Below are 26970 nucleotides of genomic sequence, written 5' to 3'. Positions count from 1 at the left end.
GAAAATCAGAACAACAACAAAAATATAGTGGCACTTAAAATAGCTGTAGTTTCACTTGGGATATGAATTTGCGAATTTGAGAGGATGCAGTTGTATACAGTAATTAAGGATCTATATCTCCATTCCTCTTCCCCTTGGTGTTTATGTCATGATTGCCCACCAAATTCCTTGATGCTGTCCATTGGGCATCTGTTAAGTAGATGCTTCCATCTTGACATCTTCTCTGTGATGTTAAATCTCACATTTTTTATTTTTATTCTGTTTCAGGATCTAGGACTATTTGGAAGGAAAAGAAAAGCTAGCACATCTTTGACTGATGATGAAGGTTGGTTCCCTATTGCTTTAGTCCCTGATGCTTTAGGACTTGATCACCAGCAGGATGTGCATTCTGTATATTTTCAGCTATGCTGACTTTGACTGTGGACTTATTATTTTAAATTGGTTAAAAGTTTATTTTTTATTTATCCAGGAGTCTTTGAGTAAAAAGAATAACTTTTGGTATTTCCAGATGACATATGGGGTGTTTCTGTAGCAATTTGGTGGTATCTTATTTTGTGATCTCTGGAAACCCAGGTGCATTTGGAGGGCCTTAGGGATACACAGAGATGATTCAGGGCCAGGTCTTTTTCTGACCTTAGTACATTAATGGAGATGTACCTGTTGAAGGAAGACATGCTTACTGCCTACCACAGTCACCAGGCTGGGATCTTTGGGAGGAGCACCATGTTGGCACTTGGTTCAGAGTAGAACACAGATGTAATGAGTATGAGTGACTTGAGATCAGCCTGTGTTCATGGCTTCTGACTTGTTTGCAGATATTCTGGCTCCCAGTTGTAAGAACAGGAAGGAAGCAGGAATAAGGTATTAGAGAAAACACATGACAGTGTGTGTAGCAGATGCTAGATGAGTGAGTGAGGTCCCAGTGGTCTCAGGAGCACTATAACTGGCTTGACTGGCAGTGTGTAAACTTCCAGTTTGAGGTTTTAGTATGGGTTGATTCTTGTTTGGGAGAGTTTGAGCAGGTTATTAGTGTGGTAGCTGTCAGGATTGTTTCACACCAAAAGATAAAGAAATGAGTGACAGTGACCCACAGGAGGTAGGAGCTTGGGTTCCATTGCCCTGCTTTCACATAGCAACTTGGTATTCTTCAAAGTGCTCTTGTTTCTCCCATTTGTTCCTCTGTCCTAGTCTTCTGTCTCTTCTTTTAGCTATTCTCCTGGGAGATGGTCCCTGTTCATCTTCTCTTACACAACTCTGACTATTGGCACTGAAGCTGGGAAAGGTAGAGGTCAGGAGCAATGCTGGTGCCTCCAGCCAAACAATCCTCTTGGAAGGATTTAGGCTAAGTACTTGTCTTCCTCTCCTTGACTACCTGCTGATATTGGGAGGTTAGGACATAGTCAGTCATCAGTGCAGCTAGCAGTACATATGATGACTGAGAAAGCATTGAGGAATAGATGTTTTGGGGTGGCATCTAGCCATGTCTAGTGATTTTAGATGATTTTCTTTGTAGATTATAATTGTGACTATCTGGCTGATATGGGGGTATCCCCTTGTTAGGTAGTGGATCAGTTTAGGGAATTAGACTCATTAGGAACTGTTTTGCTTGATAAATATCTGACAATGTTGTCACCTTAAATTCTGTGTTTGGTACAGCCTTACTTAGTCCCAGGCTGTCCTCAGTTGTGATGTCAGCATGGCCACCACACCTTTTCATTATTCTTTCTCCTAAGCCAGTTCATTAAGCAAGTTAAGCATTGTTAAGCAAGTTCAGGCAGGAGTAGTGGCAGATTGAAATTCCAGCATAGGTCTAGCTTGTCTTGTAAGGTTGCACCAGGCTGTTCATTTCTAGGACTAGATGTGTCCTGGTCCTGTGGATGTGGTATCTTTTGCCTTGTCAACTTTGGTGAATGGTAGAAGTTTTATAGTGAACAACTGAGGAATTTGGGGATGGAGTAGAGATAGTGGACAGAGTATGTGCATGTGTGTGTATGCACATATGCACATGTATTTTGGAAGAGATGGGTCATGTGGATGAGAAGAAGCCAGCTGAAGAACTGCTGCTGAGGAGGTGCAGCTTTTCTGGCCAGCCCTCTTACCTCTGAGAGTTTAGGGTTGAAGAGTATAGCTGTTCTCAGTTAATGGCTTTTGAAGCACAGGATTGCTACGGGAGGGCACACATTTGATCTGGGTTGTTGCCCTTCTTGTAGTAGGCAGTGATGAGTTCCTAGAAAGCATGCATCCCAGGAAGTATGCTTGTAGTTTTTCTGCGGTGGGCTCTGTACTGGGTGGGAACTTTATCAGCATTCTGAGCTAGTGTGAGGTCTATTGCATATTGAAGCAACAGACTGAAGTGAAAGGGAAAACATTTCCCATTTGTTGCTTGTTTAACAGTGGTTTTCTGGAATCAATCTGAAAATTTTAAGTATTTATATTCAGTTTCTTTAATAACTATAAAACAGTTTTGAAGCCTAATAATATTTAGTGTTGTTGAGAACTTCAAGTGAAGTTTTGCATGTCCCTGACCTCTGATGATAACCATTTTAGTGGAAGATGAAGAAGAGACCATCGAAGAGGAGGAAGCACATGAAGGGCTAGTAGACCACCACACAGAACTTTGTAATCTGGCCAAAGAAGGTAGGCTGTCACTATCTTACTGAAAATACTTTCATTAAATATTAAATAGACACAGGAGCATTTGAAAATAATGTCAGATACAAATGACAGCCGTACATGGGCCATAGTGTAGTTATCATTTTCTTTGGACCGCCAGCCCACTCCCAAATAAAGACACGGAGACTTACTATTAATTGTGAATGCTCGGCCTTAGTTTAGGCTTGTCACACTAGCTCTTTTAACTTAACTAACCTGTTTCTCTTCATCTGTTTTGCCATTGAACTTTTCACCTTTCTTTCATTCTGTATGTCCTGCTACTGTTTCCTCCATGTCTGTCTGGTGTCTGGCATCTCCTTGTCGTCTTTTTTCTTTCTTTCCCCAACCTAGTTCCTCTTCCTCCTTACTCTCCCTGCCTGGAAGTTCCACCCATACCTCTTCCCTCACTATTGGCTGTTCAAGTTTTTTATTAGACCAACCTTATACAGGCAAGGTAAAATAGCAACACATCTTTACATGTTAAATAAATATTCTGCAGCATAAACAAATGCAGCACATCTTTACATAGTTAAACAAATGCAACACATCATTGCATAGTTGAACAAATATTTTGCAATAGCATAGTGCTGCCAAATTCAAGGAAACCTATCTCTGGTGTTGAATTCTGTCCTGGTGATCATAGCTGACCTAGACTTTTTGTGATTCACTTTCTGAACTCTCCTCTCCCACCTTTGTGAGTCTCCCTAGCCACTGTTGAGACAGAAACAGAATTCCTTCACAGTGGTTTTGTACGGTGTGACTTGCTCTTCCTGTCCAGTAGTTTCAGATACATTGTTGGATATTGCTGTTTAACACCTTAACTCTACACACTGTTTCACACATAAATATGTCTTCAGTTACTTTGATTCCAGCAGTACTGTTGTTGGCATTCTGTTCTGTGGTGTTTGTACACATATGTCTCTAAGTAGGCTCAGGTCAGCCTGCAGAATCATGTCTGTGCCGAGCTGCATGCTGTACTGATATCAGCCTTGGAGCTGGTGGTGAAGATAGAGTCCCCTGGTGGCTTAGAGGAGTAATTCTCTGACAGTGAAGTACGTTTTCTCATGTCTCATTTGACTGCTAAGTTTTCTTCTTACTTATTTGACTTACTGAGTTCCTTATATATTCTGGATACAAATTCTTGTTTTGTTTTTATTATTTTTAATTATGTTTATATGTGTGTCTGCATGTGAGTGTGTGCATGAGTTCAGGGACCAGAGAGGCATTGAATCTTCTGAGGCTGGAATTCTGGATCTGTCTGAGGTAGATACTAGGAACTGAGGCTCTGTACTCTGAGCATGAAGTACTCTTAACTGCTGAGCCTTTTCTCTACCCCAGGGGACATAAATTATACTTTGGTCATGAGAGTGGCTTTCAATAGTGTCTGATTTAAAAAATAAAACTTTTAATTAAAAAAAGTTCATATTTGTTGCCGGTCATGGTGACATGTGCCTTTAATCCCTTAGGAGGCAGAGGCAGGTGGATATGTGAGTTGGGGGCCAGCCTGGCCTACAGAGTGAGTTCTTAGACAGTCTCTAAAGCTACAGAGAGAAACCCTGTCTCAAAACAAAACAAAACAAAAAAAAAACCAGAACAAAACCAAAAAAAAAAAAATCTAAAAATGTTAATACCAATAAATTTAACTAAAAAAAATATTTAGACTCTGTATTAGTTATGGGCATCCATCTTAGTTTTCAGAGAAAAGAAATGTGCTTTTAGAATTTGCAGGTTATAAATTCCTAATCTAAAAATCCAGAATTCAAAAATGCTTTAAAATCCAAAACTTTATTTTTTTTTCCTGGGTTTTTAAGACAGCGTTTCTCTGTGTAGCTTTGGAGCCTGTCTTGTCTGGAACTCTATAGACCAGGCTGACCTCGAACTCATAGAGATCTGCCTCCTGAGTTCTGGGATTAAAGGTGTGTGCCACCACTGTCTGGCCAAATCTAAAACTTTTTGAGTAGTCAAGAAATGGTGTTCTGAAGTTTCAAATCAGAGTATTTTTGATAGTAGATTTTCATATGTGTGCTCAGTTGACAAGTTATAGATAGTCTCCAATCCAGAAAATGAAGAGATAAGAATATGTCTAGTTTTAGGCATTTTGGATAAGCCATGCTAGCCTATATCAGCTGTTTTAGGAAGAGGAGTGTATGTGACATGCTACCTCTCCAGTCTTTTTGCTCTACCTTTCTGAGTGCCTTTTTTTCCCTTTACAGCTAAGTGGCAGTTGTTATAAAATGATCTTGTTTCTCTCTGCCATCCTTTCCAGCTGAATTGCCCTTAATTGATTTGATGAAATTGTATGAAGGTGCCTTTTTGCCAAATTTTCAGTGGCCGCAGCCTGAACCTGATCATGAAGAGTCAAGCGGGGAAGAGGGTATGTTTTTAGTGTTAAAGAATTGAGGTTTAAAATGAAAGCCAAAATAAATATGTAAAATAAGATGTAAGAAATTGGAAGTATTTGACCCAAGAACAGGTTCTTCAGTTTATGTTAATTATGGCAGGAACTTTGGACTTTGGATAGGATAAAACCTGTGATGTAACTGTAAACAAAGAACAAGTGAATTTGAGCCAAGAAAAAAAAGAAGTATATTTTATATGCAGTTTTCCAATTGAATAAGCTTTAAACTCTGAGGTTTTTACTTATTAACTTCCCATCTTTGCCAGAGCACTGGGTAAACTGTGGATGATGTAGAAATATTTTTTCTAGATGTGTGTTTTGGTTTATGAACCTAAGCATTTTCCTGTTTTTCTGGACTCTGCTGTGCTTGCTTATTAACTTGAAGGCTTTTAGTGGTTGGTTTTACTTATTAGGCATTCCAGACAGATACACAGAATACATGGACTCATAGCTTGTCCATTTCTCATTCTAATTCTTATGCTTTTATTAGGTAGATATAAGATGTGAGGACATGTGTCAGTTGTTAGAGGGTCTCCTGTAGAACTCAGGACCTTTCACAGTCCCCTTCTGCAGCAAGACCTAGGGTCAGAGACAAAGACTTCTTCCTTGTTCTCAAACTTGGCTGATGTTCCTAATTTTTCCTCTTTTTTTGATAGTAGTAGAAGGGAGATCATTAAACCTCAGATACTTGTCTGTCCATGTTATTGGCTCCCAATCAACAGACATTTCCTGAACACCAGGCTGTTGGGGCAGATTATGCTTTGAGTCCCAGATATAGTTGATTGTGATGTTTCCTAAGAATTATTCATGTTATTGTGGTTGTATAAAATGGATTGCAATGAAAAGAATGTATCAATTATTCTATATTCTTTTTTGTTGTTCATTCCTTCCTACCCCCTCTTCCCCCGTTTTTTCTATGGTTAGGCTCCTAAAACCCACAGCAGTCCTAGTTCTGTTTCATTGTTGTTCTAGATGTGGAAGACTGTCCTGGTGACAGGGAGAGCCGGAGGGACTCAGTTCTCATTGACTCACTCTTCATCATGGATCAGTTTAAAGCTGCAGAGAGAATGAGCATTGGAAAATCTAACACCAAGGACATCACAGAAGTTACTGCTGTGGCGGAAGCTGTCCTCCCTAAGGGCAGTGCCCGCATCACAACTGCGGTGAGGAAATCTTTTCTGCCTCCCAACAGGCTCCATAGAAAATTGCTAGAAAAGATAATTGCTGTTCTTCTGTTCTGTAAATCATTTGGGACTGTATAGGTATAGGTGTGTTATACAGCCTCTGGATATAGGCTCTGAGAAGATGTACTAATTGCTTAGTCATTCTTTAACTGGTCTGTCTGTCACTATAGGTGAAGTTTAGTGCTCCATCTTTGCTGTATGGTGCTCTCCGAGACTATCAGAAGATAGGCCTTGACTGGTTGGCCAAGCTATACCGGAAGAATCTCAATGGCATATTAGCTGATGAAGCTGGGCTTGGGAAAACTGTACAGATCATTGCTTTCTTTGCTCACCTTGCCTGTAATGAAGGTAAGAGTCTCTCAGTTTTCCACCAGCAGAGTGTTGGATCTGAGGGAGAAGACTTCTTCAGCCTCTCTGCTCCTCTCCTCTTCCCTGAGGCAGGTAAAACACTCAAACTACTCTCAGAAAGTCAGGAGTGGTGGTGCAGTCCTTTAGTACTAGCACTCAGGAGGTCAAAGCTAGAGGATTGCTTGAGTCCAGGAGTTTGAGATCAACTTGGAAGCATAGTGAAACTGTCCACCCAAATAGAAAACAAATACTTTTTACATGAAGAAACAAAAACTCATTCACAGTTATCATTGAATAAAGGAATTTTAATGCTTATTCAAAATGCAGCACCCACAGTCTGTTTCTGAGCAAGTAGGAAAATATAAATTCAGATCCCCAGTGCCCAAATGACTGCAGCTGTTACCCTAGTGTGTAGACAGCAGAATGGCTTCCATGTTGCATCTAGGCTAGTCAAGCTTCCCCCTGTGTGTGTTGTTCCCAGAGGTTGCCTGGCAGTAGGAGGTTGGGGTGGAAGGATGAGTATTTTCTTCTATTGATGTCCATCTTATTTTCTGAGGCTGGATCTCATTTAACCTGAAAGTTGCCATTGGTTAGACCACCTAGCCAGTGAGTTTTGGGCATCCCTTTCTCACTTCCCTAGAGTTACAGACATGTGCTATCACAACTGGCTTTTATGTGGGCACTGGGGATCTGAATTTATATTTTTCTAGTTGCTCAGCCAGTATTTTATAGACTGAGCCCATTTTTCTATTTCCCTAGTTGGGAACAGTTGGTTGTGTGGCTTACAGTACTCTTCTTTGCTCACATTTTCATGGAGTTGTAGGGTGCTCACTCATCTAACCTCTTTTCTCTCTATTGGAACACATTTCTGAAGTGTTTCTTGGATCCCTTAGGGAGTGGTGTGGTTACCCAGAGGGTCTGGGCTGCCCAACTAGCATGACCATGCATGCCTTCAGGTAGCCCCGTGTCTTAATCTTTAGGGTCAAACTCTCTATCAGCTGCCCTGTAGCTTGCCTTGGGCCAGTGCTTGGCTCTGTGCCTGAGGGGGCCTGATGCTGTAGGAACTAACTTTTTTTAAAAAATATGTTTGTTTGTTTGTTTGTTTATTTATTTATTTATTTATTTATTTATTTATTTATTTATTTATTTATTTATTATGTATATAATATTCTGTCTGTGTGTATGCCTGAAGACCAGAAGAGGGCACCAGACCTCATTACAGATGGTAGTGAGCCACCATGTGGTTGCTGGGAATTGAACTCAGGACCTTTGGAAGAGCAGGCAATGCTCTTAACCGCTGAGCCATCTCTCCAGCCCAGGAACTAACTATTTAGAAGAACACTATGAGCCGGAACACAATCTCATGGTACCTTTTCTTGTAAAGTTGCTCTTTCTACCCTTTGGAGTATATTGTTTCTTCCATTATTCCATTGCAGAATCAGAGTAGGTCCTTGCCATGTTGCAGGAAAAATTGACCTGACTTATCATCCTTGTATTGGGCTTTTATTGTTATTTGCCCTTTGTATTAAAAAGTTTAATTATATAATCAGTTTTTATTCTTATTTATTTTTGTCTATGTGTGTTTGTCTGTGTGAATGTATGCCCTGTGGATACTGTTGCCCACGGGAACATTGCAGAGGTAGTTGTGAGTCGTATGATGTGGGCACTGAGAACCAAATTCAGGTCCTTGGAAGAGCTGTTCACTGCTAAGCCGCCTCTCAGGCCCACAGTCCGTCCGTCCATCCATTCATCCATTCATCCATTCTCCCTCCCTCCCTCTCCTCTCTTTCTTTATGTGTATGTCCATATATGTCCATATGCAGCCCTTTGTCAAGATCAGAGGACAGCTTGTAGGGTTGGTTCTCTGCTTCTACCATGTGGGACCCAGAGATTGAATTTAGGTCTGCAGGCTCAGTGGCAAGTACCCTCACCATTTGTCTCTGCCTCAAGTGCTGGTATGAAAGGCATGTACCACCATGCCCAGCTGATATCACCATGGCTTAAATGTAGTATTTTAAAGTAGATGCACATATATAGTTGTTGATTCAAGATAGGAAAAAAGCACTCTGTCTTTTTATTTTATTGTTTAAGGGGAAAGGATATTAAATGTTTTACTATATTTAAAAGTCTACCCTATCTTCAGGAGACATGTTCTAATACCCCAGTGGGTGCTGAAATCCTGAATCATACTATGTTTCATTTGAAGTTCAGAACTTAACTGAAAGTAAGCATATAAAAGCGTCTTTTTGGCATGCTCAAAGTGCCATCTTCACTATTCTTCCTCATTAGGACTGTTACTAAGTGTCAATTGAACAAGCCCTGCTGTACCATTACCAGGGATCTAATAACCAGTGTTTCTACCAGGTGCTATTGAGCAGGTGGCATGTACAGTGTGGATAGAATAGACAAAGGGATTGCCCCATTTCTCAGAATATGCTTAGAATGCTGTGCAAATTACAATTTATGAATTCTTTATTTCTTGAATTTCACAGTTAACATTTAAGGCAATGATTAACTGTGTGTTATTAAAATTTTGAATTTTACTATGGTACTACGTAGTTAGAAGTGATTGTCTTTCTAAAGTAGGAGTGTTCATATTGTTAGTTGTGAGGGAATGAGTAGGTGAATCTGCAGGAGTTTTAGGCAGGACAAGGAAGTCCATCACACTGTATGTGAGGGAACCAGGGAACTAGAGCCATGGGTGTGGGACTGGAATGCAGTGGTACACTCAGAGATAGTGCAGTGGATAGGTATGGTTGGAAAGGTGGTAAATGTCCATATGGAAGAAGGGTGGAGGTCTTTGTGTAGATGTGACTGTTTCAGCCAGAGGATAGCGTCATTACAGGCCTAGGTTGGGAGGGATTGTCCACTTTGCTAATAGCTGCTGATGTCAGAAGGGTAGGCTATATGAAGTTTGGTGTACAAAGGGTGGTGTGGCTTGGCTCAGAAGGACGTGTAGGAGGAGGAGCCAGCTGAACTTACCACTCCTTGCTCTGCCTTGCCCCTGGGGAAAAAAAAAAAAGAGTAGCTGCTTCTTGCTTGGGGCCTTTCCTGCTGTTCTATAGTCTTCCATCTTTCTAGCCCAAATTAATGTCTGATGGGTCCCTCCTTGTCTTACAAATAGTGTTTACTAATTTACTGATTGATTTTTTGGGGGGGGGGCTGTTTTTTGAGACAGTGTGTAGCCCTGACTATTCCAGAACTAGTTTCGTTGACTGGGCCAGCCTTGAACTCAGATCCACAGGCCTCTGCTTTCTGAGCACTGGGATTAAAGGTGTGAACCACACCGAGCTATAGTGTTGATTACTTGAAATTGTAGTTTGGAAATGCTGAGAAATGCACACAAGATAAGAATTTATTGTTTTCTTTTTTAAAGAATAGAACTGGAGATGACTCAGTGGGGTAGGTACACCTGCTTTAAATGAAATGTAAAGAAGACCTGAGTTCAATCACCCAGACTCACTAGTAGAGAGAGAACTGACTTCTGCAAGTTGTCCTCTCACCTCCTTATACTTGCTGTGGCAGGTACACACATCCCTGTCTGTTGCCAGTCCCTATAAATAGATAGTTACATAATTGCAATTTGAAAAACAAGAAAAAATGTAGCCTTCCTATTTTCTTCCCTTGGTAGTGACTATGTGATAACCTGGTGTCTTGTCTAGCTTTTATATGCATGGCCACTGCCACATTTCCTTTTCCAAGAAAGGGGTTGCATCAGGTTGTTTAGCTTGTTTTTTTTTTTTAAATACTTTCAGAAATTTTCATTATTCTGGATGTTGTGGTGTACATGTGTTTAATCCTAGCACTTAGGACAGAGATAGGCTGATATCTGTGAGTATGGTTCAAGGCCATACTGGTTTATATGGCAAGTTTCAGGTCAGCCAGAGTGAGACTGTCGGTGGGGGGTGGACAGACGGATAGGATAGGACAGGGACGAAATTCATTGTACATGGTATTGTTACATAAGGACATTTTGATATAAGCTTATATTATACATTGAATTTACCTTTTTTCTTTTTGTTTTAAGATTTTTTTATTTAATGCACACACAAACACACACACACACACACAGAGTATTCTGTCTGTCTGTATGCTTGCAGGCCGGAAGGGGACACAAGATCTCATTATGGATGGTAGTGAGCCACCATATGGTTATTGGGAATTGAATTCAGGAACTCTGGAAGAGCACCCAGTGCTCCTAACCTCTGAGCCGTCTCTCTGGCCCTCACCTTCCATCCGTCCTCCCTCCCTCCCTCCCTTCCTCCCTCCTTCCCTGCCTCCCTCCTTCCCTGCCTCCCTCCCTCCCTGCCTCCCTCCCTCCCTCCCTCCCTCTTTGTTTGCTTTTCGAGACAGGGTTTCTCTTTGTAGCCTTGGCTGTTCTGGAACTCAGTTTGTAGACCAGGCTGACCTCAAACTCAGAGATCTGCCTCCAGAGTGCTAGGATTAAAGGAGGTGTGCGCACTGGAACTCACTCTGTAGACCAGACTAGACTCGCATTCACAGAGATCCTCCTGCTTCCGAGTGCTGGAATTAAAGGTGTTTGCCACCATTGCCTGGGCCTTTTTTCTTCTTAAAGACTTATTGTTATGTGTCTCTGTGTTTGAAGACCAGAAAAGAGTGTTGGATCCCTTGGAACTGGAGTTGCAAGTGGTTGTGAGCCACCTGACATGGGAAGTAGGAACGGAACTCTGGTTCTCTGCAAGAACAGCGTGTCCTCTTAGTCACCTTTCCAACTTCTTCCTTCCTTCCTTCCTTCCTTCCTTCCTTCCTTCCTTCCTTCCTTCCTTCCTTCCATCCATCCATCCATCCATCCATCCATCCATCCATCCATCCATGCTGGGGATTGAATTCAGGGTCTCGTGTGTGCTAGGCAAGGCCTTTCTAGTGTTCCACATGCTTAGTTCTACTCATTACTAATTTTTTAAATATGTTTTACGTATATGAATGTCTATATGGGACATGGATGCCTGGTGCCCATAGAGGCCAGACGAGGCATTGACTCCCCTGGAACTGGAGTTAAAATGATCTATGAGCTGCCTTGTGGGTGCTGGGACCCAAACCTAGGTCCTGTGCAAGAACAGCAGTGCTCTCCCACTCTAGGTTTTTAATCCTATTTTACTTTTTGGAGAGAAAGCCATTTTGGGTTTGGTCATGTTTCCTTACTTGTAAGGTTGTATATTTAGAGTTTAAAGATTGAATTTTAATTTTTAAACTATGTGTATGGGTGTCTGTGTGTAGGTATGTGTGTTTGTGTATGGGTACCTATCAAGGCTAGAGGTGTTAGCTCTTCCTGGAGCCGCCTGATTGTATGTACTGGGAATCAATCTTAGGTTCTCTACAAGAGCCATCTCTTTGACCTGTTGTTTAGATAGATCCTGCCTTGATCCTTAGCACTAACCACCAAAAGGAAAAAAAAATGTTTATTGACTTCTGATAAGTTTTTTTTCTCTGAAATGTCTGTTGAAATGGTGGTTTTCTCTTGAACACTTTCTTTCCAGAATCAGCAGGGATGCTTCAGCAGTGGCCACAGATAAGTGAAGTGTAGCGTTACCTTAGAATCAGCTGTTTCTGTCTTTGACCCTCAATTGTATTCATTTCATTTATGACACAGAAAGTGAAGTTTGTTTTCTGGGTTACACCTTCTGACTTATAAAATGCTGTTTTCAGACTAAGTTTGATCACTGGGTCAGTTGGATTTTTCTCTACCTAGAAGTGCCTAAGGAGGTGCCTGTCTGTCTGAACTGCAGGTCATTTGCTACTGGGAAGGTTTAATCAGGGTCTGAGGTCCCAAGTCAGGAGCTTTCTTGTTTTGGGTTGTTTTTTGCCATAGACAGAAGTTCTTTTTTGTTGTTAGTAGTTTGTTTTTTAAGATAAGGTCTCACTGTCTAGTTTTGCCTGACCTAGAACTCATAAAACTCTGCCTGCCTTTGCTGGGATTAAAGGCATGCACCACCACACCTGGAACAGACAAGAGTTTTTTCTGGCTCATGATAAAAGTTCATATGGTTATCAGTGGATCCTTTTTTTTCCTTTTCAGCAGCGTTTCTGGAGAGCCTGTCCCCTGTCATAGTGCAGCAGGGATACACCTGCCCCTATTCTGGGCAGTGTATCTATGCTGGAGGATAGTTTTTGTTTCCTTGGTATTCACTTTCCCCCATGGGCCACATACTTAATAAGCTTCTAGTCAAACTCAGCCTTAGGTACTTGGATCTCACATATCTTCTTTTTTCTTTTTTTATATTTTATAGGTAATTGGGGCCCTCATCTTGTTGTCATGAGGAGTTGTAACATACTCAAGTGGGAACTAGAGTTGAAACGTTGGTGTCCTGGCCTCAAAACTCTTTCTTATGTTGGCAGCCACAGAGAACTCAAAGCAAAGAGACAGGTACTGTCACCCCACCTCCACCACCCTCTCTCTTAGTTTATATTGCATTGCTGGGGATCTACCCAAATTTCACATATTCTAGACAAGAGGTGTGCCAGTGAACACCCTTAGCCAAGCATCTTTTAAATACGATATACAGTGGATGAAGAGGTGGCACAACAGATAAAAGCACTTGTCGTACAAGTCTGACAACCTAATTTTGATTGTTAAAAGTTGTCTGAAGGTTTAAAAGAGAAAACCAACTCCATAAAGTTGTCCTCTGACCCCTACATGTGTGTTATGGTGCACACATGCGTACATAGACATACCTCACACATGTCCCACAATAATAATTAAGCTTGAAATAAAGCTAGACATCTTAATTTTTCTTAACGTAGAATCTCCTTATGTAGCTCAGGCTGCCTTCAACCATTCGATCTTCCTACTTCAGCCATGTGAGTACTTTACATGCTGCTTAATGAGATTATTTGTATCATTGACATTTTTTTCATGTTTATTTATTATACAGTGTTCTACCTGCCTGTACACCTGCACTGCAGACCAGAAGAGAGCACCAGATCTTATTATAGATGGTTGTGAGCCACCATGTGGTTGCTGGGAATTGAACTCAGGACCTCTGGAAAAGTAGCCAGTGCTCTTAACCTCTGAGCCATCTCTTCAACCCCAATACTATTTATTTGTAAGCTACCAAATATATATGTGGTTCTAGAATTTGAGTCCTTAGAAACATAGAGGACACGGTGGACACCCAGTTGCCTGGGTGAAAGCTGCTTAGACTTTAGGCCCCATTTGCCTTCTGGCCTGCTTAGGTAGTAGAGTGCTTTCTTGGCATGTGTGGACTGAGTTCAGTTCCCAGTAATGTAAGGAAAATAGTTCAGAAATGAGTTCTTGTCTGGAAAGAGAGTGCAGTGCTTCCTGCCTCAAGACTGTGCTATTTTTCACAAGCTTAATGGAGTGTGTGAGGTCTCCTGAGTTCTTAATAGTTTCTGTGGATTACTCACAGGAATATTTGTGACAGATAGAAGTTTCCTTTGGGCCCCAGTACTTAATAGTACCAGGACCCAAGTGAATGTGTATAGATCAGTTTCCATCATTTGAAATTTTGGCTCAGGATTAAGATACTACGTCAAGTAAAATTTATTAAGTGTGGGTCTTTAGGTACATTTCCTCTTTTACAATCTGTCTTGGTCTTTTTCTCCTGCTGTTAAAAATACAAAGCAAAACAACCCCCTCCAAAAACACCACAGAGAAGATAATTATAAAGAGTAGAAATGTATTGCTTGAAGTTCTAGAGATTGGAAGTCTTAAGGCTAAGTTTCAGATAGGTTTGACATCTGGCAAAGCCTTGTTTTCATCATCTAAGATGACACTTTTCTTGTTGTGTGCTTGCTTGGGGGAAGGCAGAAATGCAGAATGGTTTCACTTGGATCTTTGCTACCTTTTCATAAAGCGCTGATTTATACTTAGGCACTGAGAAGGTCCAACTCTTAATATTGCCACAGTGGGAATCCAGTTCACCATAGTTTTAGAGGGGATGCATTAGACCATAGTCCATTCTACATTTGCTTTAAATATCTTGTTGCAGTTAGTTGCAATGTAACATCTGCATTTCTTAACTTCCTTGTTTAGATTATACACTATAAAAACCAGGATTGTCTGTGGTAATCTGTTTTCCCAGTGAAAATTTCTTGTGCCTTTTAAAGCAGCCTAATTTGTCAATGAAAGGTTCTAGAAGAACAGAGAAGAATGTCTTGAACTTGTTTTTGTGTAGTTGTTGTTAAGACTAGGTCGGATTGCTGGTGATGTGTGTAGCTTGTCTGAGTATGATTGCCCAGCAGTGCTCTTCAGATGGTTTCAGGGAAGACAGGGGCATCTTTCTGTATTGCAGGAGTGGACTGAGCCCAACAGCTTCCACATCTGCATCACGTCCTATAAGCAGTTCTTCAGGGGCTACACTGCCTTCTCAAGGGTGCACTGGAAATGCCTTGTCATTGATGAAATGCAGCGTGTGAAGGGCATGACTGAGCGGCACTGGGAAGCCATCTTCAAGCTGCAGAGGTCTGACCTCACTCAAGTGTTCTGTCCTTTCCAAATCTCCAAGTGTTCTTTGTTCTTACCTAAAGATTCTTAAACTTGAATCATTGCATATGTATATTAATAATTCAGTGAAAAGAAATTTCCATCTTCTTTGTCATAGCATGTTGGACCTAAGACACACAGAGTCCCTTTGTTCAGTCCTTTCCTTTGAGACAGGGTCTTACTATAATGTTGTGGTTAGCCTGGACTCTATATGTAAACCAAGCTGGCCTTTGCATTTAGAAGTCTGCCTGCCTCTGACCCCACCCCTTTCTCCAAGTGCTGTGTGTCCTACTGTGCCTGTCCATTCCTGAAGGCATATGTATAGTTGCTGTCTTCACTTTCCCCACACATTGCCAAGGAGAAGAGTTATGTAGCCTCATTGTGTGTTTCAGAGTTCAAACATTGTTCCGTTTTGTTTGTAGCCAGCAGCGCCTGCTTCTGATCGATGTGCCTCTGCATAACACTTTCCTGGAGCTCTGGACCATGGTACACTTTCTCATTCCTGGGATCTCCAGGCCTTACCTGAGCTTCCCTCTGAAAGCTCCCAATGAGGAAAACCAGGATTACTATCACAAAATGGTCATAAGATTACACAGGGTATGTTTGTTTCGGTAACTACAGTTGACTCATTTAAAGCATATTTGCCTTCTGCTAAATGTACCAAGGCATTATTTGGGGAGAAAATGGTTATTATTTTCTTCAGGTCACACAGCCATTTATTTTGAGGAGAACAAAGAGAGATGTGGAGAAACAGCTGACCAGGAAGTATGAGCATGTTCTGAAGTGCCGCCTTTCCAGTCGGCAGAAGGCCTTATACGAGGATGTCATCCTACAGCCTAGGTAAGTGCTGCTTTGCCCACCTGCCCCTCAGCAATGAAAAGCAGATGCACCCTGTTGCCTCAGTTAGTGTGCCTATAATTGAGTCAACCAGGAGCTCCGCCATCTCTAGAACATCCCCTCTTAACATTCCTGCTTATTCTGCCTTTAGATACGCTTTATCTTCACACCTGCCATTTGTGTAGTTTGATGTCTGTTCTGCTGCCTGCTGCTCGTTACATAAGCTTTGGTGGTTAGTGTGAACTCAACTGGTTGACCAGCTTACTCTTTAAAAGTAGCCACTGCTCTACCGGGTCAGTATGGTCTCTCTGGAAGGTAACAAGGGCATAGTTTCCATGTCATGTTATAGCATTCTGTGACCTAAATAGGTCATCTCCCAACTCTTGCCTGGTAGCCCTATATGTCATTTAGTGGGCTCAACTTGTATTATCTGAATCCTCTCCATGGCTGCTTTGATTCTTTCTTTTGTGCTCTCTGGTGTCTTATGTCTAAAACAAATTCAGGAACTGTGGAAACAAAGTTCAAATGGATTTTAATTTTAGACTTGGAGTTCTCAGGATTTAAACAGTACTCTCTCGACTCAGAGTAGCTGAGAAGAGTCACATGTGTATTTATTATGACCTCACATGTTAGCAGTCTCTCATATGTGGACCTAGTCCATATCCATCAGGCTAGTCTCACTCACCTGACTCACAAGTTTTCCACTCTGGGTAGGAACATGGTGCTGTGGTTAAGGCATACTCAAAGCTGTCTTGTATACACTTACCTTAGCTGTAGATGGAGGCCTTAGCTGTGGCCAGAGATGGTGTAGGCTGTACCAGGAAGGCAGTGGGGCACAAGGCCCATTCATGATGGGCAAGTAGAATCTGGTCAGCCTCCTGCCACTTTTTGTTTGCTGAGCACAGGGTATATATGAGTCTCTAAGAAAAAGTAATAAATGTCTAAAGTTGGAATTGCCTGTGGCTCCCCTTAATGCCTTCAAGAAATGATTTGACATTGCTGCACCATGTTTAAAAGGCTTACTGGAAATTTTGGGACCGAGTGAATGGCTGCTCATTTATAGGCTGTTTCCCAGCCTATATTAGTAATGAGACACTCAGCTTATCATCCTAATGCTGAAGAGGAGCAGTGAATGCTCGCTCAAAGCATTCATTGTGATCAACCTCCCAAACACTGTAAGCTACTTGAGCAGAAAATACTTGTCCATGTTGATTTTTCAGCAAGATATTAACATTTTCTTTTGTTGACCTTAGTGATACGCTAGTTCTAGCTAGTGAGAGCTAATTTTATGGGAAGGGGGTGGAGCTTCTGTGGAGATCAGGTGCCAGCAGGCAGGGGAAATATGGCTCAGTTACCCTTAAATGACTTAGATTGTCCTCCATTAGGAGTTCTAGCAAATCATTGTTCAGGGAATTTAGGTTGATGTGTGACTGTTCCAGCTGGATAGTGAGGTGCTTGTGTTTGGGAGTGATGTCATCTTTTGTGAAAGTGTAAGAGGTGATAGCATTGAATCTAGAACATCTGTCTAAATGATCTTTTTCTGGTTCTGTGATACCTGCTCTGAAGAGAATAACAGTGAGACTTTTCCTTGTTTCCTTCCTTCTCTCTGAGCCACAATTCAAGGGCTAGTGTGTTAAGCCTTTGTGCATCTTGGTCCCATTTTTGCACTGGGGAACCAGGTTTCTGGATCCAATTAGGTGCTCAGACTGCCAGACAAAAACCTGAGGTAGGCCCTCATTTCTATATTACACTGTCCAGATGCATAGAAACACTGAATCAGACACATTCTGGTTCTCTCGTGGCTTCTGGCTTTCTGAGGCAGCTTCATTTCTGCTCCTGTCTGCACATGTGCACCCCCCCCCCCCAAACCTGTCCTTTTTCTGGAAACATCTATCATTCTTAGACTCAGGGACGTAGATCCCAGTCCTAACCCACTCAATGCCAAACTTGGCAACTGTTTTAAAATATCACATTTCACTTCTATTCTTTTAAGCTAGATGGATAGTCTGTCTTGTTTATTATTCTGGTTTTGTGCCTAGCACTGTACAGAGACTTTCATCACACGACTCAGGGCTGGCTGTGTCTGGCTTTCCTGTTGTCCAAGCTAGGTTTACTGTGAAATCCCCTTCTGGCAGTGTTTCTCAGGATTCCCACTGTTCTCTGTTGTATACCTGAGTTGTTCCCTGAGTAACTAAGACTAGCACTTCTCATGAGGGGCTCAGGCTACCTCCTGATCCCAGTTCTTTCTAGACACCTTTTTGATAAGTTGCTTGGGTTTGGAGCCTGCAGTCATATCACTGTGGTTCTGCATCCCTCTCTCAAGCTCTCCAAATGCCATTCTTCACTACCTGACTTCGGAGCCTCCTTCCTTGTTCAAGAGCTCGATTTCATACTGCAGCTCCCGGATCCTGGTGTGCCTTGTAGATCTCTGTCTGATACTGCAGCAGGGTTTGGCTTGTAGCCTGCTTACCTTCTCATCTGTGCACTCTCCTCACAGGACCAGGGGATGTGCTTTCTGGGGTATTCTGATCCCACCTTCTGACTTAATGGTTCTTTTTACATATCAATCCTTATCTTGAGTGCTTCTACTCCTCAGGATAAACGATCGTGATATTATTGAAACATGGTCCTTTTATATAGGAACAGTCTTCCTTGAGATTTGGCTTGTACTAACCCTTTGTCTCTGGCTCTCTGGAGTGACTCAGTAGAGACCTGTGTAGGAATGTAGACTTGAATGTGCAATATGACTAATTCACTGTCTTGGGAAATCTTGTTAGTTCCTATGTTTCTGAAATTAAGGAAGTAACTGATGATGAGACTGAATGATGAACATACATTTGCCCTTGACACTGAACTCTTACCTCTTCTCTATGAGCAGGACCCAGGAAGCTCTGAAGAGTGGACACTTTATCAGTGTCTTGAGTGTCTTGACACGGCTACAGCGGATCTGTAACCATCCTGGGCTGGTAGAGCCACGGGTCCCAGGCTCCTCCTATGCAGCAGGCTCTCTACAGTATCGGTCAGCCTCTCTAATTCTCAGAGTTCTGGAGAGAGAATTCTGGAAGGTAAGAGAGGGGATTTAGAAAAGTAGTGCAGGACTTCTAGTACTTACTTTCTAGATAAAAATCCTCATGGTTATATGGATTTCTTTCCAACCCTTCTTCTCTCAACCTTACTAATGTTGTGACCCTTTAGTACAGTGTCTCAAGTTGTGGTGATCCCCAACCATAAAATTATTTTTGTTGCTACTTCATACCTGTAATTTTGCTACTGTTATGAATCGTAATGTAAATATCTGTTTCTCCAGGGGTCTTATGTGACATCTGTGAAAGGATCGTTCAGGATACACACAGGTTGAGAACCACTGTCCTAGCTCTTTCTGTCTAGTTTCTGTCTGTGGACTTATTTGGCTTTGCATAGCTCATAGAATTTTATCTGGATTCTTTCACACTTAGTCTATTTTCAAGGTTCATCCTCATTGCAGTATGTCAGAATACCATTCGTTTTAAGGGCTGGGTAACATTCTGTTGTGAAAGGCCACATTTTGTTTGTTCTTTCATCGGATGATTTTCATCTCTTGCTATTGCTGATGAGAACATTCCTACAGTTTGGATTTCATTGTTCTTGTGAGTCCACTTCAGGTCGAGCTCCTGGCTTACATAGCCTTTCCATCTACTTCTTCAAAGAACTGCCAGCTGAACCACTTGATTTGCCCTAGCAGTGTGGGGGCTTTCATGACCCTCTTTTTGTTTGTCTTTCATCCTCCTCAATGTATTGCTGCTTTCTTGTTATCTCAAGTTCCAAGAAATATACATTAGTGGTGCTGTGGAAAGCAGGATACTTTCTCTTGCCAGGGCCAGGGCCAGGGCCAGGGCCATAAATCTGATGTGTTAGATGCATTAGAAGGCCCCTTGTTAGTTCTTGGCTGCTCAGCCCCAAAGTAATCACACAGAAACTATATTATTTAAATCACTGCTTGGCCCATTAGCTATAGCTTCTTATTGGCTAACTCTTACATGTTAATTTAACCCATTTCTATTAATCTGTGTATGGCCACGTGACTGTGGCTTACCAAAATTGGCGTCTGTCTCCGGGGCTGCAGGGCTTCTCCCTCTCTCTGCTTTCTTCCTCCCAGCATTCAGTTTAGTTTTCTCTGCCTAGCTAAATTCTGCCCTGCTATAGGTCCAAAGCAGTTTCTTTATTCATTAATGGTAATCATAGCATACAGAGGGGACTCCTACATCATCTCCCTTTTCTGTTTAAATAAAAAAGGAAGGTTTTAACTTTAACATAGTAAAATTACGAATAACAAAACAGGTATCAAGCAAGAATTACAGTATTTATATCTACTTTTTATCACAACTAAGGAAAACTATAAATTCTTCAACTCCATCAAAGACTCTAGAAGGATATAATATTGCCTAATCTAACAGGAAGTACATTGCAAGCAACTTCCACAACTCTAGAATTGACAGAGACATCTTGCTGTATGGGTAGTCACCCAAAGTTCTTCTCTATCGTTGGGGCATTGATCTTCAGCTTATAGGCCCATAATACCCAGCAGACTTTTCCACGAAGCATGAAATTTCAAAGACAGTTCTGCCTATATTGACAGTTTGTCAGTCACTTTCTTCATGTCCTGCAGAATGTCTGGCAGACTTTGTCATGAAGCAGGAACCCTGAAGGATGGTCTCACCTTTAGGCAAGTTTAGCAGTCATTTCTCTGTGGGTTCTGCACGTCCAGTTCACATAGCATACTTTCAAGCAGTCCAGGCAAGGGCACTTTTTTTCACAAATGGCTAGCAAACTCCATGAGGAGCCTCTTCAATTCCCATCTTCCTCTTGAAGTAATTGGTGCTGCCAGTAGCAGATATGTCTCATTGTCATGAAAAGTTCTAAGTTTTAAAACATTTTAAATGCCATATTTTGTAGTCTTTGAAAGGTTTGAAGAATGCTTATCCATCTGAAATACATCTCTGAACATCTAGAAAATCTAACTAACATGACTACAAGTTTGTCTATGATATATGATTATCTATTAACCTATATTTCTTAATTATACATTACATTTTTAAATGAACTATACAATCACAATACTTTTATCAAGAGCAGATATATATAAACAAAATTGACCTTAAATTTGTATCAACAAACCAAGATTCATGCCAATGTAAATCTCTATAGCATATCCTCCTTTAAATGTAAACAAACATTTATAAACAATATTTGGGAATATGGGCGTAGTTCTTTCCATACTGCTTCCTGCTTTTTGTTGAACCAAGTAATTTTTTGGGGTGTTCACGGTGATTTTTCAGGGAATCTTGGTGCATCAAATCACATTAGTCTGAAAGTATTCCACAGGTTCTCATCCTCTGTGGAATCAAAGGGAGAGCCTCTTTTCTTTGGACCCAAATTTAGAAGACAAGAGACCTTTATAGTATATACATTGATTACTTAGCTCCTTCACAGTCAAAAAATTCAGAGAAAACACAATAATATACATAATCTTCTATGTACATTTCATCTTTACATGGCTTATTTTTATTACTCTATTACTTTTTCTGCAAGTTCAATATTTTATTATCTTTACTCCTTTAATCTATGACTGTACTCTGTCTCTTTAAAGACCTTTTTATATTTTTTATAAACCATTTACTTTTTTTTTTTTAAGATTTATTTATTTGTGTGTACAGTATCCAGCCTCCTTGTATGCCTGCAGACCAGTAGAGGGCACCAGATGGTTGTGAGCCACCATGTGGTTGCTGGGAATTGAACTCAGGACCTCTGAAAGATCAGCCAGTGCTCTTAACCTCTGAGCCATTTCTCTAGCGCAACCATTTACTTCTTTTTATAACTCTCTGTATTCTTTTTCTTCTCTCTCTCAGGCCTATGTACATTTTAAAAACACACTGTTTCTAATTTAGAGGTCTTTTTCATCTGAATTTGTCTTTATTGTGTATCTGTAATTATTTCTGACTAGAAGTGCTTCTTAAAATGCTAAGCCCTTCTTATGAGCTTAAGCGGCACCATTGCTAGGGGAAATAAGGCACTGCCTGCTTGCCCCACCCAGCCCAGCACGGTGGAGCTGTTTGCTGCCTCTGAGAGCCATACAGCCAGTCTATGTTGCCTTTAAGCAAGTTGTAGTACTCTGTTCACAAACCCCATTTAAATGCTTGGCCTTCTGAAAGAGTCAGAGGTTGCGCTAGCAGCACGGCCCAGAAAGCCTGCATTTCAAAATGTCACAACTTTTTTTCTGCTACCACTGAATCAGGAAAACCTCTCTTAAAGGAGCCACAGCATGTCACCATCAAGCAAAGCCCTTTTGGAAAAATAAATGTGGCTAAACTTTGTTTTTTAGTGTCTAGAATTCCTTTCCAGGTTTTCTCAGGTTTTTATGTGGATGTAGTTACTCACATTGGTGCGCCAATTTGTTGTTGGGGGACCGCTTGTTAGTTCTTGGCTGCTTCAGCCCCAAAATAATCACACAGAAACTATATATATTTTAAATCACTGTTTGGTCCATTAGCTCTATCTTCTTATTGACTAACTCTTACATATTAATTTAGCCCTTTCTATTAATCTGTGTATCACCATGGGGCTGTGGCTTACTGGGTAAAGTTTTGGCATCTCTCTCTGGTGGGGCTACATGGCTTCTCCCTCTCTCTGTTCTCTTCCTCCCAGCATTTAGTTTAGTTTTCCCTGCCTAGCTAAGTTCTGCCCTGCTATAGGTCCAAAGCAGTTTCTTCTTCTTCTTCTTCTTTTTTTTTTTTTTTTTTTTTTTTTTTTTGGTTTTTTTCGAGACAGGGTTTCTCTGTGGCTTTGGAGCCTGTCCTGGAATTAGCTCTTGTAGACCAGGCTGGTCTCGAACTCACAGAGATCCACCTGCCTCTGCCTCCCGAGTGCTGGGATTAAAGGCGTGCACCACCACCGCCACCACCGCCTGGCTCCAGAGCAGTTTCTTTGTTCATTAATGGTAATCACAGCATACAGAGGGTACTCCCACTTCAATCTGATTGATTCCACTCTGTCTAACACTAAGTAGTCTTTACAGTAAGCATTACTGGGGTCACTCCCACACACTGATCAGCACATGGAGCCCACACTTGCCCCCTCCTCTTTCCTGGGGAAGACTGCTGTTTGTCTCCACTCTATGTTTGATTGCATATGTTCTTCTGCAGTTCCAGGTTGTCTCTCAGTATCTCTGTTCACATGACAGTGGGGAAAGTGAAAACAGCTGTTGTCCCATTATAAAAAGGAAATCTAGTCCTCTGAGGAGACATGATTTTACCTAGCTCAAGCATGAGACAGCTTGGCCTACCATGTGAAATAGCTTCCTCAACTGACTTTTACCCTGTAGCAGGTCTTGACTCTTGGTCAGATATTTTCATCTGCTACCTATTACAAAATGTTTCTTTCTTTCTTTCTTTCTTTTTCATTTCTTCTTAGGAAACCGATCTTTCTATATTTGATCTCATTGGGCTAGAAAATAAAATCGCTCGCTATGAGGCTGAATTACTGTGTAAGAAAAAGGTGACTCGGAAACTCATGGAGGAAGTCTTTGCTTCACCACCTCCGACAGCCCGGCCAGCAGCCATGAAGCTCAAGGCCAGCAGGTACACGGACGGGTTAGAAGCAGCATGTGGTTCATCTGGCATATTCACTATTCCAAGGATTTTCTGCTTGTTGAAAGATCAAGTGCCGGGACCGTGAGCAATCCCTTCCTCTAGCTTACCTTAGGTGATGAGAAAAGCTGTGCTCTTGAGAATGTCCCAAATGTTCCTGGTTTCAGTGAGCACAACTACATTAACAAGATACTCAAATAGAGGCAGTGAATCCTGAGAGTCACTTTTTTGGTTATGTTTAATAGAGTAAACTTTAGGATTTGAGGAGATGATAGGGCTGAGAACAGTCTGCTGTATCTGTCATGGCAAGGTCAGATGACTGATTGGGAAGAGTACAGAGTATGCTTATGGGCCAGAACAAGGGTAGACATGGAGTCAACTCTTACAAGTGATACTACAATATAAATGATGATTTGGAGTGAGGGAGATCATGAGGCAGGAAAGATAAGTGATGAAATCAGGATGTAAATGCTTCTAAACAGACCAAACCCGGTGGTGAAAAGGAACCAAAATTCTGTGCCTGGCTGAAAAAGGAAAACAAGAAAGTATTTATTCTTTTAGAAATAAAGAGGACATTTGTACAAATCAGAAACCCATTCTTCAAGTTCTTTTTCAGACTTCTTTGGACTGTGACCTGCTTGCCATCTTTAGCAGCTCAGCTGAAGCCTGACAGACTCATATAGGAAGCCTATAGCCGTTACAGACAAGGCCTTCTACTTGTACTTACCTGGGCTTTGTTAAAAGGTTTCTATGGCTGGCTTCTTGTTTGTCCTTCCATTTTCTAGGTCAGAGAACTCTTACCTCTATGATCAAACTAGAATCAGCTGCTTAGTTGGGCACTTTGTGTACCTTCCCAGATCCTGTTATTTCTGTCCATTTCATAAGCTGTCTTGTCACATGTACTAGCAGAGAATTTGGTTTTTCTTTGCTGTTGATTTAAACTGTAGTTAGATGTTGTATGCCAGAGGTGGTTTTCTCTTTACATACTTTGACATTTTCCTAATAGTTGAGATTAAACAGTATTCTTGTATTACTGATTGAGATGTTGACCTTTGAGTACAGAGTTTGCCGATGGTTCCGCATGTTGGACACAAGCTTCTTGCTAACTGTTACTTGGAGCTACTTTGTTCCTGCTCTATGCCTCTTGCCTTCCCATCTGGTCTCTGAGGGGCAATCCCCTAGAACCCATGCTATCTGCAATGTGGTGATGTTTGTGTCTTCTGCTTGGGCCAATGGGCATCTAGGTTATTTCAGCCTGTGCAGTATGGCCAGAAGCCCGAGGGTCGCACCGTGGCATTCCCCAGCACACATCCACCTCGGATGGCAACCACCAATGCAGCCACTGCTGCCCCACAGGGCCAGGTTCGAGGACGGCCACCGATTGCTACTTTTTCTGCCAACCCAGATGCAAAAGGTATCTTACATAATCAGCTCTCTTTTGTAGAAGACTGTGGGAAAGTTCCTGCCACCCTGTTCCTGGCCTACTGAGTATTATAGCCACTGCTGTAGGGCATGGAAACCTCCAAATGACTTGTGAAAATGCCACCTACAAATCTTGATGAATTGAAGACCGACCCTTCCTTCCTTCCTTCCTTCCTTCCTTCCTTCCTTCCTTCCTTCCTTCCTTCCTTCCTTTTCTTTCTTCCCTTTCTCTTTCTTTTCTTCCTTCCTTCCTTCCTTTTCTTTCTTCCCTTTCTCTCCTCCTTCCTTCCTTCCTTCCTTCCTTCCTTCCTTCCTTCCTTCCTTCCTTCCTTCCTTCCTTCCTTCCTTCCTTCCTTCCTTCCTTCCTTCCTTCCTTCCTTTGACACAGGATCTTACTATGTAGCCCAGGACAGTCTAGAATTCACAATCTCTCTACTTCCAGTCCCCTGAGTGCTGGGATTTACAGGCATGCATCACTGTGCCTGGTTGTAGAGATTTGTTTCCTGTTCTGGGTTTTTCCTATAGAAGAAAGTTCACCTTAGCTGAGCAGGTGGGCAACCTCTACAAAGTGTTTTTCTTAAAGTATGTCAAGGTTGTTTAGGAAAGTTCTGAGCTTTCCTGTTGCATTTGGTGCTATTGTTTTAGCTTCACTTGGTAAGGGGACAGGGAAAGTCCTAGAAGTGGTCTTAACCTCATCTGAAAACAGCAGTGCAAAGGTTTCTGTAGTGCAGAGAATGGGTGCTTCTGTGTGTTTACAGAGTGCTTCCTGACAGCTGGGAGCATTTGACAGCCCTGTCTAGTTCAAGATGTTTGCCCTGTGTGTTCTGTCAGCTTACATGGAGCTTTAGTGATTGACAACAGGCAGAGCCTTAAGTTTCTCTTAACCTAAGGACTGTACAAGCTCCTCCATGTTTGTTTCCTAAGAGTGGGCTTCTCATTTGAGAGACTGTGAAATAATAAACTGTTTATGTAATTTCCTTAACATTCGGTTGTAAAATACTGCGTGTTATGAAGAACCTCTAACAGCTTTGCACAAAACAACCTTATTGATTGCAGCAGCAGCAGCCCCGTTTCAGAACTCTCAGGCTTCCGTCGGTGCGCCTCGACACCAACCCACCTCGACCTCCAGCACAGCAACAGGCCCAGCCCATCCTTCGAAACTGCGGGCTCAGACCGCTGTCCAGGCCTCCACCCCAGGCCCACCCCTGCCCCCGCCCCAGGCCCCCTCGCTGGTGGCCGGGCAGAATGCACCGCCCCAGCGGCTGGTGCTTACCTCGCAGGCCCAGGCCCGCTTGCCCAGTAAGTGGCCTTACTGTCCAGAGTCTGCTCTCACTGCCTTGGAGCAGTGTGTCAGGAACACAATGTCTGAAGAGCCTTTGCTGTCCACTGCCTCTGTCTGTCCCTCAATCCAGGCCTGGAGCGTGATGCCTGTCATGGTGGGGCCTTGCCCGAGGTCATTGTCCAGGGCCCTGCTCTGTTCTATTCTTTCTCTTCCCATTCAACCAGCTCTGCTTTTCCTTCTGTGCTGCACTGGTGTTCAGGGCTAGTACCTTCCTTTAGCCTTAGCCTTAGTTCTATTCCAGCAGTGCTGGGGTCCACTCGGGGGCAAGTGGTGAGACTACATGAACTAGCACTAGGTTTCTAGATACTGTTAGTTTTTGGTTTCTCACATATTTCCAAGTTTAAAGTTGGCATGAATTCTTCCTCAACAGAGACATTTCTCAACAAATCAGTGACTAAAACAGCTAATTGTTAACTAATTTTTTCTTAATTAAGAATTTTGTACTGCTGGCAATGGGATTGACAGATTTAAGATCTTCTATAGACCAGTATCCAGCCTACTATGGAAATTATGCCAACTAAAGTATTAGAGATCATAAAATGTTACTTGTTTACAATGTAGCAGAGCCACATTGAGGCCTTTTTGGAAAACTGGGAAAAGCCTCAGGAGAGACTGGGAATCTCTTCTCTGGCCAGCAATGAGGAGTGATTGTCCTAGGCAGTCACATGAAAGGAGAAAGCTGCGCGTACTTCATGTTTCTG

The 26970-nt window shown here is 42.0% G+C and overlaps 1 protein-coding gene across 17 annotated transcripts in view; it reads left to right on the top strand.

Annotated features, from left to right (window-relative positions):
- The window catches only part of Ep400 (E1A binding protein p400), a 103779-nt gene that overhangs the window by 35651 nt on the left and 41158 nt on the right, over window positions 1–26970 (top strand). For 14 of the 17 annotated variants that reach the window (XM_048450923.3, XM_085680973.2, XM_085680993.2 and 11 more), the window contains 13 exons: window positions 268–325; window positions 2548–2637; window positions 4919–5026; window positions 6023–6213; window positions 6405–6582; window positions 12831–12967; window positions 14856–15025; window positions 15469–15643; window positions 15750–15886; window positions 18762–18948; window positions 23330–23496; window positions 24750–24919; window positions 25984–26226. In XM_048450923.3, the coding sequence (XP_048306880.3) occupies window positions 268–325; window positions 2548–2637; window positions 4919–5026; window positions 6023–6213; window positions 6405–6582; window positions 12831–12967; window positions 14856–15025; window positions 15469–15643; window positions 15750–15886; window positions 18762–18948; window positions 23330–23496; window positions 24750–24919; window positions 25984–26226 (2011 nt within the window). The remainder of the gene's footprint in view (window positions 1–267; window positions 326–2547; window positions 2638–4918; window positions 5027–6022; window positions 6214–6404; window positions 6583–12830; window positions 12968–14855; window positions 15026–15468; window positions 15644–15749; window positions 15887–18761; window positions 18949–23329; window positions 23497–24749; window positions 24920–25983; window positions 26227–26970) is intronic. The other 3 variants (XM_085680991.2, XM_085680987.2, XM_085680979.2) reach the window with 1 other exon arrangement.

The sequence above is a fragment of the Myodes glareolus genome, chromosome 2, assembly GCF_982192425.1.
Source record: "Myodes glareolus chromosome 2, mMyoGla1.1, whole genome shotgun sequence".
Lineage (NCBI taxonomy): Eukaryota > Metazoa > Chordata > Mammalia > Rodentia > Cricetidae > Myodes > Myodes glareolus.
This window is presented reverse-complemented; position numbering and strand designations above follow the sequence as displayed.